Source organism: Papio anubis, chromosome Y (assembly GCF_008728515.1).
Source record: "Papio anubis isolate 15944 chromosome Y, Panubis1.0, whole genome shotgun sequence".
NCBI classification, from domain to species: domain Eukaryota; kingdom Metazoa; phylum Chordata; class Mammalia; order Primates; family Cercopithecidae; genus Papio; species Papio anubis.
The window spans coordinates 895,056-910,119 of record NC_044997.1 but is presented as its reverse complement, the minus strand read 5'-3'; the positions used below and the strand labels follow the sequence as shown (position 1 = coordinate 910,119).

Below are 15,064 nucleotides of genomic sequence, written 5' to 3'. Positions count from 1 at the left end.
TATGGCTTGGGTCCACTTCCCTGAGGTTCTCTGTTAGTGTAAGTTGCTTTTAGGCCTGGTCCTGCTGCATATACAAGGTGTGTCTTTCTTTTTTTTTTCCACCCCCCTTTTTTGAGATGGAGTCTCGCTGTCAGCCAGTCTGGAGTGCAGTGGCGTGAGCTCGGCTCACTGCAACTTCCGCCTCCCGAGTTTAAGCGATTCTCATGCCTCAGCCTCCCAAGTAGCTGTGATTACAGGCGTGTGCCACCACACCCGGCTAGTTTTGTTTTTTTGTTTTGAATGCTGAGCCTCAGTTTACTGCCCGGGCTGGAGGGCAGTGGCGTGACCTTGGCTCACTGCAACCTCCACCTTCTGGGTTCAAGCAATTCTCCTTCCTCAGCCTCCCAAGTAACTGGGATTACAGGCGCCTGCCACCATGCCCGGCTAATTTTTGTATTTTTGGTAGAGATGGGGTTTTGCCATGTTGGTCAGGCTGTTCTCAAACTCCTGACCTCCGCTAGTCTCGAACTCCTGACCTCAGGTGATCCACCCGCCTCACCTTCCCAAAGTGCTGGTATTACAGGCAGGAGCCACTGCACCCAGCCTATCTTTCTATGTAGACGGTGCCCTCTCCTGGTGGGAGGCTCTCAGTGCCTGGTTCCAAATTCATGACGCTAGAGGTGGAGAGGTCCCCAGCTGTCCCCCTTACTTCTCCCAAGCTGGAGCCCTAGCGAATCACCAACTTCCTGTGACCACCTGTTCTAGCTACTTGGTTCACTTTGACCCAGCCCCTCAGGGGTGACACCCTCCCTCATCAGGCTCCCAGACCCCATCAAGTGTTGAAACTCTATGTGGCAGGTACAATCCTGGTCCCCAGAGATGCCCATATCCTAATTCTTAGAACGTATGACCTTTTAGGACAAAGAGGAATGTGCAGAAAGGATTCAGGTATGGTTCTTAAGATGGGGACATTGTTTGAATGATCCATGTAATCACAGTGGGGTCCCAGGGCTTTTATAAGAGAGAGGAAGTGAGATATTTAACCACAGAAAAACGGAATGTGAGGATGGAAGCAGAGATCAGAGAGATGTGCTTTGAAGATGGGGTAACGGCTAATGAGCCAAGGATGGCAGGTGGCTTCTTAAAACTAGAGAAAGCAAGGAATGAATTCTCTCCTAGAGATTCTGGAGAGACCGCAAGCCTCCCAACACCTTGATTTTAAAATAGTGAAATCCATTTCAGACTCCAGACCTACAGAAATGTAAGAAAATAAACATGTGTTGTTTTCAGTGTTGGCAGTTCGTTACCACAGCAACAAGAAAGTAATGCACGCACTTCCTCAATTCATCCTTCTTCAACTGCCCACTCAGGAATAAGGCTCCGTCTCTTCTAAATGGCATCTGTCTGCAGTGTATGAGGAGTGTAAATACAGGGGCCATGATTTTATTTTTCTTGTTTTTTTTTTTTTGTTTTTTTAGAGATGGGGTGTCACTATGTTGCCCAGGCTGGCCTTGAATTCCTGGTCTCAAGCAATCCTCCTGCCTTAACCTCCCAAAGTGCTAGGATTACAGGCATGAGCAACTGTGCTCGACCTGTATCTTTTTTTTTTTTTTTGAGACAGAGCATCACTCTGTTGCCCAGGCTGGAGTGCAATGCTGCGATCTCAGCTCACTGCAACTTCCGCCTCCTGGGTTCAAGCAATTTTCCTGCTTCAGCCTCCCAAGTAGCTGGGATTACAGGTGCCCACCAGCCTGCCCAGCCAATTTTTGTATTTTTGGTAGAGACGGAATTTCACCATGTTGCCCAGGCTGATCTCAAACCCCTGGTCTCAGGTGATCCTCCTCTCTCACCCTCTTGAGTAGCTGGGGTTAGTGACATAAGCCACTGCATCTGGCCTTTGAATCCTCTTGAGAATTAAGTCAATGGTCTGTTTCCGCAATTCTACTCACTTATTTCCCCACAGCCCTTCTCCTCCTCTTTCCCTTTTTCCACCTCCCACATGCTTCGCCCCTCACATGCCCTTCCTATGAGTCTCAGCATCCATGCATCCTTGCACCAAAGTGCGAGAGACACGGGGTCAGTCTTGGATGGAAAAGGAGCTCCCTTCTACACTTTCCTGAGGTCCTGGAGCTGATGTTACTGGCGTCCCATCCTCCCTTTCAATCACCGTCACCTTCTGCCATCCCTCCCATGAAGGTCAGCCCCACTTCAGGCTCTCCCCGACCTCCTTTACCACTTCTGTACACCCCTCCAGCCCTGTGCTCATTGCTTCTCCTGCTCTATACCTGCAATCTCTGACTGCTGCCCTTGAATTGCTGGTTTGCTCTTTCCTGTGATCTGAGAAAGCTAGAGAAGCACAGGGGTTTTCTTTCCTCCCTTTGCTGTGGCGTGAACCCCCACTCCCTTGCCACGCAGGCCTGGAGGGTCTGCCTAAGTAAACCATTTGCATGATTGTATGCCAGAGTTGCATACTGTCGTGAGTCATAAAAAGATATGTGGGGCCAGGCGCGGTGGCTCACGCCTGTAATCCCAGCACTTTGCGAGGCTGCAGCAGGCACATCACGAGGTCAGGAGTTCGAGACCAGCCTGACCAACATGGCAAAACCCCATCTCTACTAAAAATACAAAAATTGGTGTGGTGGTGGATGCCTGTAATCCCAGCTGCTCGGGAGGCTGAGGCAGGAGAATTGCTTGAACCCAGGAGGCGGAGGTTGCAGTGAGCCAAGATCATGCCATTGCAGTCCAGCTTGGGTGACAACAGCAAGGCTCCACTCAAAAAAAAAAAAAAAAAAAAATGTGTATCATGTCCTTGCCCTCAAAATGTAGAAATAGGATCTTATTTAGAAATAGGATCCTTGCAGATGGGTCCTAAATCCAATTACTAGTGTATTTGTAAGGAGAGAGAGATTTGGAGACACAGAGGAGGAAGCCAAGTAGTGACGGAGGCAGGGACTACAGTGATGTGGCCACAAGTCCAGGGACACCTGGAGCCCCCAGGAGGTGAGAGAGGCAAGAAGAATCCTCCACTAGAGCCTCCAGGAGGAGCGCAGCCCTGCTCACACCTAGATCTCAGACTTCTGGTCTTTGGAATGGTGACGTCAATTTCCTTTGTCTTAAGTCACCGAGTGAGTGGTGATCAGCTGTGGTAATGTGATAGATTCTCATCTCAGAAGGCATCAGAGTGGCCCCATCTGGGTCAAAGTATCCTGAGGTCTGTATGGCATTTCTTCTAATCCTACCCGTGAATGACCAGTGCGTGAACAGTTTCCGTAGTTTGCCCTCCCTAAGATGGTAATTTCTTCCCTTGTGAAACTCTTCAGGGCATCTCATAGTGTGGTATCCATTGTGGTATCTCCTCTTTCCTTAATTAGGATGTTTGAGCCCAAAAATGTGATCATTAGTATTAAGTGTTCTTTGCTTTTTTGTTTCTTTTCTGAAATGGAGTCTTACTCTGTTGCCAGGCTGGAGCATAGTGGCATGATCTCGGCTCACTGCAACCTCCGCCTCCTGCGTTCAAGCGATTCTTCTGCCTCAACCTCCTGAGTAGCTGGAACTACAGGTGCCCGCCACCACACCCGGCTAATTTTTTGTATTTTTTTACTAGAGACAGGATTTCGCCATGTTGGCCAGGATGGTCTCGATCTCCTGACCTCAGGATCTGCCAGCCTTGGCCTCCCAAAGTGCTGGGATTACAGGCGTGAGCCACAGGGCCCAGCCGGCATTAGGATTTTTTAATAAATAAAACTGGAGAAGCATTACTGTAGCTACAGGATACTAAGAAAAAGTTCATTCTTGAGCTGAGGAAAAAAAAAACAAACAAACCTAGCTGCGCATGGTGGCTCACGCCTGTGATCCCAGCACTTTGGGAGGCTGAGGCAGGCGGATCACCTGAGGTCAGTGGTTCAAGACCAGCCTGGCCAACATGGTGAAGCCCTGTCTCTACAAAAATACAAAAATTAGTCAGGCATGATGGCAGGTGCCTGTAATCTCAGCTACTCAGGAGGCTGAGGCGGGAGAATCACTTGAACCTGGGAGGCAGAGGTTGCAGTGAGCCGAGATCGTGCCACTGCACTCCAGCCTGAGGGACAGAGAGAGACTCCCTCAAAAACAAAACAAAACAAAACAAAATCCTGACATTAGAACAATTGTGTTGTCAAGTAAATTAGAGGGTGCTGGGACAGCGACATTCCTTCCCTCTCTCCTGGACCCTGGCAGTAAAGCACTGGAGGGGTTCAGACCCATCTGAATCATGGGGCGTGTGACCCAGGGGCTGCTTTTTCACCCAAGGACATTTCCAACCTCACAATGGCACTCTGGTTAGAACTTCCTCAAGAAGAGACACGCGTAACACCAAGGAACGCGGCACAATTCAGCAGTCCTGAATACAGCAGCATGAATGGTGCCTTCTAAGAGCGTTCAGAGCAGCTGACAAGCAAGAGATGATGGCTGGGATTTCTCAATAAACCACTGCAGTATATTAGCCTTTGTACATCAATCAATATTTTTCCACATCTCCTGGTGAGAAACTTAGATAATGCCTGATAAGAACACACATGGCAGCAGAGAATCAGTTCTTCCATTTGCTTCTTTGAGGCAGGGATGTTTTTTGCTCTTGGAACTGACCCGACCCCAGAGTTCTAGCAGAGGCCTCATTAAGTGGGGTGGGATGGAGAATTGTTAAGAAACACTAATGACCAAGGCATGTATTTTCACATTTATATTTGCTCTCTCTGGAGCTACCAGACACTCACTGCAACAAAACCCAGCCAACTGTGTGGAAAGGAAGGGAAATGTATTAGCCACATGCCTGTGCCTGCAGGAATCTGGCTCTGTCGCTGCCTGAATTCCAAAGTAAAAGCTGCAGTTAGGACAGGAGCGGTGGCTCATGCCTGTCATCCCAGCACTTTGGGAGGCGGAGGCAGGGGGATCACCTGAGGTTGGGAGTTCGAGACCAGCCTGACCAACATGGAGAAACCCCATCTCTACTCAAAATACAAAATTAGCTGGGCGTGGTGGTACATGCCTGTAATCCCAACTATTCAGGAGGCTGAATAGAAAAAGAGCTGCAGTCACTCAGATCTTCTGTCCTTACTCGGTTGCATGTTTCTCCAAGTTATGTGGTTCCATAGATGTTGAGATGTTTGTGACATCCATGTCCCCTTCGATTTTGGTCCTCTGTTTCTGATAGGGACTGTATGGTTGACCCCAATGACCAATCATCAAATTTCCATTATGCCAAAGTTGCGTGTGCATGTGTGTGTGCGTGTACAACTATGAGTATGTACATGTGTATGTAGGTATTTGTGTGCATGTGCATATCTCTGTGTATGTGTGTTTGTGTATATGTGTTCGTGTATGTGTGTAGGTGTAAGTATGCATGTATATTTGGTATGTATGTACATGTGTATCTGTGTGTATGTGTATGTATGTATTTGTGTTCATGTGCATATGTGTATATCTTTGTGTTTCTGTATGTGTGTGTATAGGTGTAAGTATGAATGTATGTTTGGTATGTATGCATATGCATATCTGTGTGTACATGTGTATATCCGCAGGCTTGTGGATATCTGTGTGCATGCATGTGTATGTGTGTATATGTGTGTAGGCATATATCTGTGTATATGTTTGTATGTATACCTGTGTATGTATGTTTTATATGTGTATATCTGTGTATGGTTTATGTGCATAGGTATATGTGTGTATCTGCGTATGTCTGCATACATGTGCATGAGAATGTGTATCTGTGTATGTATGTCTGTATATTTGTGCATGTATGTGTGTTTATATCTGCATATACATGTGCAGTATGTATTTGTAAGATGTGTATAACTGTGTGCATGCATGTGTATGTGTGATATATGTGTGTGTGACTGTGTACACACAAGGGTTTAAAACTTAGTGCAATAGAACCTTTGTGAATAACCACAAGAACACACAATTGTGCTTCCTATTGGTACAGGAGAGCAAGAGGAAGAACACTTTATAAAACTCTCTTTTGTTAGTTTTAATCGTATAATGGTAGGAAGAAGTATAGCATGAAGGATAGTTTTGTATATGCTGCAGGAATTTCTACCCATCCAGGAGAAAGCTGGGACCACATAAATCTCAAAGATAACCAAGGAAATATCTGACTCATATTTTAGACTCATATTTAGACATATTTTGGTCATATTCTGACCAAAGAAGAAAAACTTCAATTTTATAAGCTCTTCAATGTACCTCTAGTGTATATTAATGCTTTTTATGCTTATATGCCTGATAACAAAAACTATCATAAGAGACTGCAAACATCTCACCCTTGCAAAAAAAAATAATTCCACAAGGACATCTGCTCAACAACTGGCTGTCCAAACTCAGACTGCTGTCACCATGTTATTGATCTTTTTAGCCAAGGATAATCATTTCAAAATAATTATGGAATCCTCTTCATTATTTCCTTTAAAATCCTTTTTTCCCCTTTACCTCCCTGAATATGTACATATTTTAATACGGCACATCTATTCTCATGGCACTACTATACTCCCAAATAAACATCTCTTCTATTACAGAGTATATTAGTCAGTCCTTACACTGCTATAAAGACGTACCTGAGACAGGGTAATTTATAAAGAAAAAGAGGTTTAATTGGCTCACAGTTCCACAGGGAGTACAGGAAGCATGGCTGGGGCGGCCTCAGGAAACTTAAAATCAGGGCAGAAGGCAAAAGGGAAACAGGCACGTTTTACATGGCCAGAGCAGGAGCAGGACGGGGGTGGGGAAGTTGTTGCACACTTTTAAACAACCAGATTGGATGATAACTCACCCTCACCACACCACCACCATGGGGAACAGTGGTAAACCAGTCAACGGAAACCACCCCCATAATGCAGTCACCTCCCACCAGGCCCCACCTCCAAACTGGGGATTCCAACTCAACCTAAGATTTGGTGGGGAACCAGATCCAAACCATCTCTTTGTGTTTACTTAGGTTGACCCCATACTCTGTATCTGTACCTGTTTCATCCAATTTTATTCTTTTTTATAAAACCAATGCAGTAAAGATGCAACTAAATGTGGACCCGGGGAACAAGGAGTCCAGAGGTCGCCCAAAGAGTTGCAAAGTGAATCCGGAAACCTGAATGTGAAGATGGGTGACTGACAGCCTGATGCCAGCCTCCTCTTGGGTCCTGATTGAAATCTTACCTATTGAAATTTTGCTATTGGATTTTGCATGTAAGGGCCTCCATCAGAGGACAGACTGAGGCATATGGTTTGCCCAGTGAAATAAACAATTTCCAGAGCTTATGAATTGAAGGGTGGGATGAATACAATACATAGAGCACCGAAGCAAACATATCAGAGTTGAGGCAACTCCCCTGGGAGAAAAAACAGAAACCTTGAACTGAATAGTTCAGAACAGGTTGTCACAAACTGAGCATCTCGGGGACCTTTTACCCACAAGAGCTGTAATCTGGAAAGATCTTTGCCTGTTTACCATGATTTCTTTTTCCTGGGAGGTATAAATTCCCAGTGCCCTCCTCTATCTTACTGTGGATGGAATTAGCTCAGTTTTTCGATTTTTAAACAGGTACCACCAAAAACTGTCTTCTCAATGCTTCCCACGCTATTCCACATGGACTTTTGGCTTACAGTTTACTTTCATTTTACTCACTTTTTATCTGTCCTCTAATCTGTCAATCAATTGCCTATTAATCAATCATCTCTCTCTAAAAATATCTTCTATCATTCATATATCTATATATCCATTTCTATCATTGATCTGTCTCTGTGTATATTTATCTATCCATGTATTCATCTATCCATCTACCTACCCTGTCTACGTATCTATTCATGTACTGGCTTTATCTGTCTATCATGTATCTAGCCATTTATTCATTTACCTATCCACCCACCCTGTATATATATCTATATATCTATCAGGTCCAATCTATGTATCTATCTATGTATCTATCTAATCTCTATCTAATCATCTATCAATCAATCTTGTATCTAGCCATTTATTCATTTATCTATCCACCCACCCTGTATATATCAGGTCTAATCTATGTATCTGTCTATGTATCTATGTAATATCTATCTATCAATCATCTATCTACCTATCATGAATCTATCTGTATCAATGTATTTGTCTGTCTGTCTACCTATCTTTATTAACTTACTGACCATGACTAACTCGAACAAGATAAATTCACAAATTTTCTGGGAGGAAATTTCAGGTTGATTCCAGCAGGTAGCAAACATAAAAGCTGTCTTACACCAGGAAACGGTTAAAGACCCAAAGGAGGAAGAACTTTTTCATCCTTTCATAAAAGACCAACAAGTCTGATGGGAGAGCTGCAGCTGTGCCTTAAAATGCAAAGTGACTCAGAGAACAAGGTGCAGGTGAAAGAAGAAAGCTCGTAAGGTCAGAGGTGGGAGAACCAACAGAGCTTGCTTAGACGGAAACTCTTTTTTTTGTTTTGTTTTTTGAAACGGAGTCTTGCTCTGTCACCCAGGCTGGGTGCAATGGTGTAATCTCAGCTCACTGCAACCTCCTGCCTCAGCCTACAGAGTGGCTGGCATTACAGGCTTCCGCCACCACGCCTGGCTAATTTTTGCATTTTTAGTCGAGATGGGGGTTTCTCCATGTTGGCCAGGCTGGTCTCAAACTCCTGACCTCAAGTGATTGAACTGCCTTAGCCTCCCAAAGTGCTGGGACTGCAGGCATGAGCCACTGTGTCCAGCCAGATGGAAACTTTTTTTTTTTTTTTTTGAGGTGGAGTTTGGCTCTTGTGGCCCAGGCTGGAGTGCAACAGCACAATCTCGGCTCACCACAACCTCCGCCTCCCAGGCTCAAGCAATTCTCCTGCCTCAACCTCCTGAGTAGCTGGGATGACAGGCATGTGCCACCACGCCCGGCTAATTTTGTACTTTGAGTAGAGATGGGGTTTCTCCATGTTGGTCAGGCTGGTCTTGAACTCCTAGCCTCAGGTGATCCACCCGCCTTGGCCTCCCAAAGTGCTGGGATTACAGGCGTGAGTCACCGCGCCTGGCCAAAACTTTTAAATCATTGAAACGAGTGCCTCATCTCTAGCCCAATGTCCTCTGCACCTTTTCATCCTTGAAGGGTGACAGCCAAAATCCCCCTCTAGGCTGACGGAATGACGAAGCTTCATGAAATTTCTGTTTTCAAGCTGTCCCTGAGTGAAATGACCTATTTCCTTGCTTTCCTCACTGGTAGGGATGACTGGGCCAGCCAAAACCCTCCTGTGCCCTCAAGCCAATGCTGAAAATGAATTTCACCATTTAGTTAAGATATTATTTTAGTCATTTACAAATAAAATCTGGTCAACAGCCAGACATGCTAGCCAGAAGCAAGCTAAGGCAATGCTCCATCTCTGTCCCGTGTGTCTTGAAAGCGTGCCTTTTTAGGATAATGAAAATCTCCACAATATGTTCTTGGGCTAATGAGAAGTCAAGTGTTTATTTGTATTTTTAATATTAAAGAGAACATCTTTGCCCCTGGGAAAATATTTATGAGAAACATAACTAAATGGAGACTAAGCTTTCCTTTTCATTTCCCTTCTGCGTCACAGACTCTTCTGTTCCTTCAAAGCACTAATTAAATATTTAAAGCTGTTGTCAGTGCAGAAATGTTCCTCCGTAAAATGTTTCAATGAGCTGGAAAAAAGCGGAGGATAATTTGTTACCATCTACGTATTCATAACATAAGGACGTCAGGAGGTATTAGAGTCACTATCGATGTGTCTGACTACACAGCATTGGTAATATTAGAACACTTCCAGCTTTCAAGGTGCAAATTTTTCATCTCCTCCTTTCCACTTCCTTCCATTGGTATCCAGGCCCCTTGGAGAGGTGGCTGCAGGTCACTTTTATTATTATTATGTTTTATTTATTTTATTTTAATTTTATTTATATTTATTTATTATTATTATTTTTTTTTTTTTTTTTTTTTTGAGATAGAGTCTTGCTCTGTCGCCCAGGCTGGAGTGCAATGGTTCGATCTAGGCTCACTGCAACCTCTGCCTCCTGGGCTCAAGTGATTCTGCTGCCTCAGCCTCCTGAGTAGCTGGGACTATAGGCGTGTGCCACCATGCCTGGTTAATTTTTTGTTTGTTTGTTTTTGAGATGGAGTCTCGCTCTGTCACCCAGGCTGGAGTGCAGTGGAGCCATCTTGGCTCACTGCAACCTCTGGCTCCCAAGTTCAAGCAATTCTCCTGCCTCTGCCTCCCAAGTAGCTGGGATTACAGGCGCCTGCCACCACGCCCAGCTATTTTTTTGTATTTTTAGTAGAGACGGGGTTTCACCATGTTGGCCTGGATGGTCTTTATCTCCTGACCTCAGGTGATCCATCCGCCTCAGCCTCCCAAAGTGCTGGGATTACAGGCGTGAGCCACCGCTCCCAGCTGGTCACGTTTATTTTTCAGCCAGTTTCTGTGCACCAAATAAGGGACAGCCTTCTGGAAGCATTTTAAAAGGGAGAAAGTAAAAAGCTATACGAAGTTCATTCCAAAACGTATCTCCCTGATTTCTCAAAGAACTAAAAAGAGAACTACTACCATTTAGTTCAGCAATCCCATTCCTCCATACATACGTAAAGGAAAATAAATTATCCTGCCAAAGAGACTCCTGCACACATATGTTGACCACAGCACTATTTCCAATAGCAAAGACATGGAATCAATCTAAATGCCCATGAATGGTGGACTGGATAAAGAAAATGTGGTACCTAGACGCCACGGGATACTACACAGCCACGGAAAAGAACAAAACCACGTCCTTTGCAGCAACACGGATGGAGCTGGAGGTTCTTATTGTAATCAAACTAATCCAGAAACAGAAAACCAAATATTGCACGTTCTCATGTATAAGTGGATCTACACATTGGGTACTCATGGACACAAAGATAGGAACAGACACTGGGGGCTTCTAGAGTGTGGAGGGAGGGACAGGGGTAAGAACTGAAGAACCACCTATTGGGCGCTCTGCTCACTACCTGGGTGATGAGATCGATCATACCCCAAATCTCAGCATCACACCCACGTAACAAGCCTGCATATGTTCCACAAGTCAGCAAAATAAATCATGATGAAAATAATGAAATGTTCTTAGTTTTATTTTAACAAAAAATTAGAAATCCAACATTTTCAACTCTCTGGCTTGGACCTGATTCTAGGGAAAATATCCTAGGTCTGTGTTTTATAAAGATATGTGTAAATATATGTGTGTGTATGTATGTGTGTGTGTATACATATATATATACACACAATGTGGGTATGCTTGTATATGTGTGTATACCTATATATACCTATACATACATGGAGGTATACACACATATATATGTATGTACATATACATATACAAGCATACACACATAAACAACAGTGTCTTAGTCTTCACATTGAATTTTTTATTGTTCTGCAAATGGAATAACTGTTGATATTTTGAAATAGAACATGCATTTGCTATTATATTTCATCCATATTTTTTTAACCCCTTCTGTGTTTCAGGCAGTGTCCTAGATAGATCTGGGGATTTTGGAGTTGAACAAAACACAGTTCCTTCTTGAAACTGACATTTAGAGAAGCATATCTGAGAGACAAGCAAATGAGGTCAAGCATTAATAAGGCTATGAATAAAACACATCAAAACGCTGAGTAAGAAATATTTATTTATGTATTACTCACCTACTTGACAGAGAAGAAAGAACAAGAAAACTTGAAAGCCGACCTATGTGGTCATCAGGGAAATGCAAATCAAAACCACAATGAGACAGCTCATCATACACACTAGGATGGCTCTAATGACAAAGACAGACAATGACAAGTGTTGGCTCGGATGTGCAGAAACTGGAGTATTCTTACATTGTTTGTGGGATGGTGCAATGGTGCAGGTGCTTTGAAAAGCAGCCTGGCGGATCCTTCAATGGTTAAACATAGAGTTATCATATGACCCAGCCAATCCCCTCCCGGGTATTTACCCAAAAAATTGAAGACAAGTACTCAGACAAGTACGTACATAGAAGTCCTAACTGTATGCTAAGTGCTAAGCATTATTCATGGTAGTCACACAGTGGAAAGAACCCAATGCCCATCAACAGGTGTGTGGGTAAACAAAATGTGGTCTACCCATATAATGGAATGTCATTCGGCCATCAAAAAGAATGAAATTCTGATGCATGGTACAGAATCAATGGACCTCAAAAATATTATGCTGAGTGAAAGAAGCCAGGCACATAACCACATGGGATGCCATTTGTTTGAAATGCCCCTGATAGGCAAATCCATGGATACGAAGTAGATTTGTGAGTGGCTGCATAGGGCTAGAGCAGATGGCAGGATGGTGGTGATGAACCAGGGAATGTTGCAACTATCCTTATGAACCAGGAAGTGCTACAGTTACCTGGATGAACAAGGAAGTGTGGCAATGTCCCTATGAACCAGGAAGTGCTATAATTATTCCTATGAACCAGAGAGTTGCAAATGTCTTTATGAACCAGGAAGTTCTACAGTTATCCATATGAACCAGAATGTGCTGCAGTGTCACTATGACCCAGGAAGTGTCACAATGTCCCTGCAAACTAGGAAGTACAATTATCCGTATGAACCAGGAAATGCCACAACTATCTGTATTAACCTCGAAATGTTACAGCGTCTCCATAAACCAGGAAGTGCTGCAATTAGACATATGAACCAGAAACTGTTACAATGTCCCTACTAACCAGGAAGGTCTATGATTATCCAAATGAACCAGGAAGTGTTGCAATGTCTCTGTGAACCAGGAAGTGGTACTATTATCCATATGAACCAAGAAGTGTGGCAGTGTCGCTATGATCCAGAAAGTATCACAATGTCCCTATGAACAAGGAAGTGTGCTACAATTATCCAGATGAACCAGGAAGTGTGGCAATGTCCCTATGAAGCAGGAAGCAATACAATTATCCATATGAATCATGAAGTGTGTCAATGTCACTATGAAGCAGGAAGTTTCACTATTTCCCTATGAACCAGGAAGTCCTACAATTACTCAGATGAACCAGGAAGTGTGGCAATGTCCCTATGAACCAGGAGGTGATACAATTATCCATATGAATCAGGAAGAGTGGCAATGCCACTATGAAGCTGAAAGTGTCACAATTTCCCTATGATCCAGAAGTGCTACAATTATCCAGATGAACCAGGAAGTGTGGCAATGTCCCTACGAACCAGGAAATGCTACAATTATTCCTATGAACCAGAGGGCTGCAAATGTCTTCATGAACCAGGAAGTTCTACAATTATCCATATGAACCAGAAAGTGTTGCAGTGTCACCATGACCCAGGAAGTGTTACAGTGTCCCTACAAACTAAGAAGTGCTACAATTATCCCTATGAACCAGGAAGTATTGCAGTGTCCCTGCAAACCAGGAAGTGCTACAATTATCTGTATGAACCAGGACGTGTTACAATGTCCCTATGAACCAGGAAGTGCTACAACTATCCCTACAAACCTTGAAATGTTACAATGTCCCTATGAACCAGGAAGTGCTACAATTATCCATATGAACCAGAAAGTGTTACAACGTCCCTGCAAACCAGGAAGTTCTACAATTATCCGAATTAACCAGTAAGTATTGCAATGTCCCTGTGAATCGAAAGTATTGCAATGTCCCTGTGACCCAGGAAGTGCTACTATTATCTATATGAACCAAGAAGTACTACAATTATCTGTATGAAGTACTACAATGTCCCTATGAAACAGGAAGTGCTACAATTATCCCTATGAACCAGGAAGTGTTGCAAGATCCCTGTGAATCAGGAAGTGTGACAATTATCTGTATGAACCAAAAAGTGTTGCAATATCCCTGTGAACTAGGAAGTGCTACATTTATCCCTATGAACCAGGAAGTGTCACAATGTCCCTGTGAACCAGGAAGTGCTACTATTACCCATTTGAACCAGGAAATGCAACAATGTGAGCCAGAAAGTGTTGCAGTGTCCCTATGAATCACAAAGCATTACAATCTCCAGATAAAACCAGGAAGTGTTACAGTGTCCCTATAAATTAGAAAGTGCTGCAACCTTTCAATGACCCAGGAAGTTCATTTACCATCTCTAGAAAGCAGGAAGTGCTACAACCTCCTCAGTGACCCAGGAAGTTCTCTTACCATCCCCAGGTAGCGGACGTACTACAAACTTCCCTAGTGACCCCGGAAGTTTATTTACCATCTCCAGGAAGCAGGAAGTGCTACAACATCCCCAGTGATCCAGGAAGTTTATTTACCATCTCTGGGAAACAGGAAGTACTACAACCTTCCCAGTGACCCAGGGAGTTCATTTACCGTCTCTAGAAAGCAGGAAGTGCTACAACCTTCCAGATGATGGGGTACAGGACACCCCACCCTAAATACAAATGTAAGAGATTACGTGACACCCCAAAATATGCCCCCTTGGCATACTGATTGCCTTGAGCTGAAATAAATCAAGAACCAGCCAAAGCACAACCCAAGGCCTCCTGACTTCACTGTAGTCACAGTGCTCTTGTCTGACATTTCTTATTGACTTTAAAATGTCCTGTCTGTGACATTCCTTATGACCAACAGGAAACCCGAAGCCAGGCAGTGGGAGCCAGGCCAGCCCCTGGATGTCAGGGGCTGCCTGCTTCTTTCACCGTGCACTGAATCTTGCAAATTTGCTGTGACCTCACGTACAGGGGGAAAAAGCTGTTTTTCCTTTGACATGCACACCATTCTCATCCTTCACTTCTGACACTGAATGTGTAGGAACAATGGCTTTTTTCTATCCACATACTCAAAATCTCTGGGACTCTGTGCTGAAAAGCCTTTTTTCCAGGTTCATCTCAGCCCTCCCATCCCTGTGACCCAGGGCCCAGGTAGCCAAGAAAACCAGCAATCACTCATCAATAAATGACCACTCATTCAATCCTTATCGTCATGTATTGGATCCAGGTTACTGGGTCCTCACAGGCTAGATCCACCCTCCAACAGCTGCATCTCAGCTATCCAGTGGGCTGGTGCATCTTCCAGGCAAAGATCATTTGAGGTTTTAGGAGAATTTGAAGGGCTGGGGGCAGCCATGGTAACCTG

At 44.0% G+C, this 15,064-nt stretch overlaps 1 protein-coding gene across 29 annotated transcripts in view; it reads right to left on the bottom strand.

The window, feature by feature from the left end:
• LOC103880626 overlaps positions 1-15,064 on the bottom strand; it is a 55,500-nt gene that overhangs the window by 16,077 nt on the left and 24,359 nt on the right. For 5 of the 29 annotated variants that reach the window (XR_004181054.1, XR_004181052.1, XR_004181045.1 and 2 more), the window contains one exon: positions 8,925-9,639. The exons of the other annotated variants lie outside the window; for them this stretch is intronic. Coding sequence is in view for 2 of the 5 variants with exons in the window: in XM_031661047.1 (XP_031516907.1) it covers positions 9,601-9,639 (39 nt within the window). In the remaining 3 variants the exon portion in view is untranslated. Of the gene's footprint in view, positions 1-8,924; positions 9,640-15,064 lie in introns of those variants that run through there. 29 annotated transcript variants of the gene reach the window in all.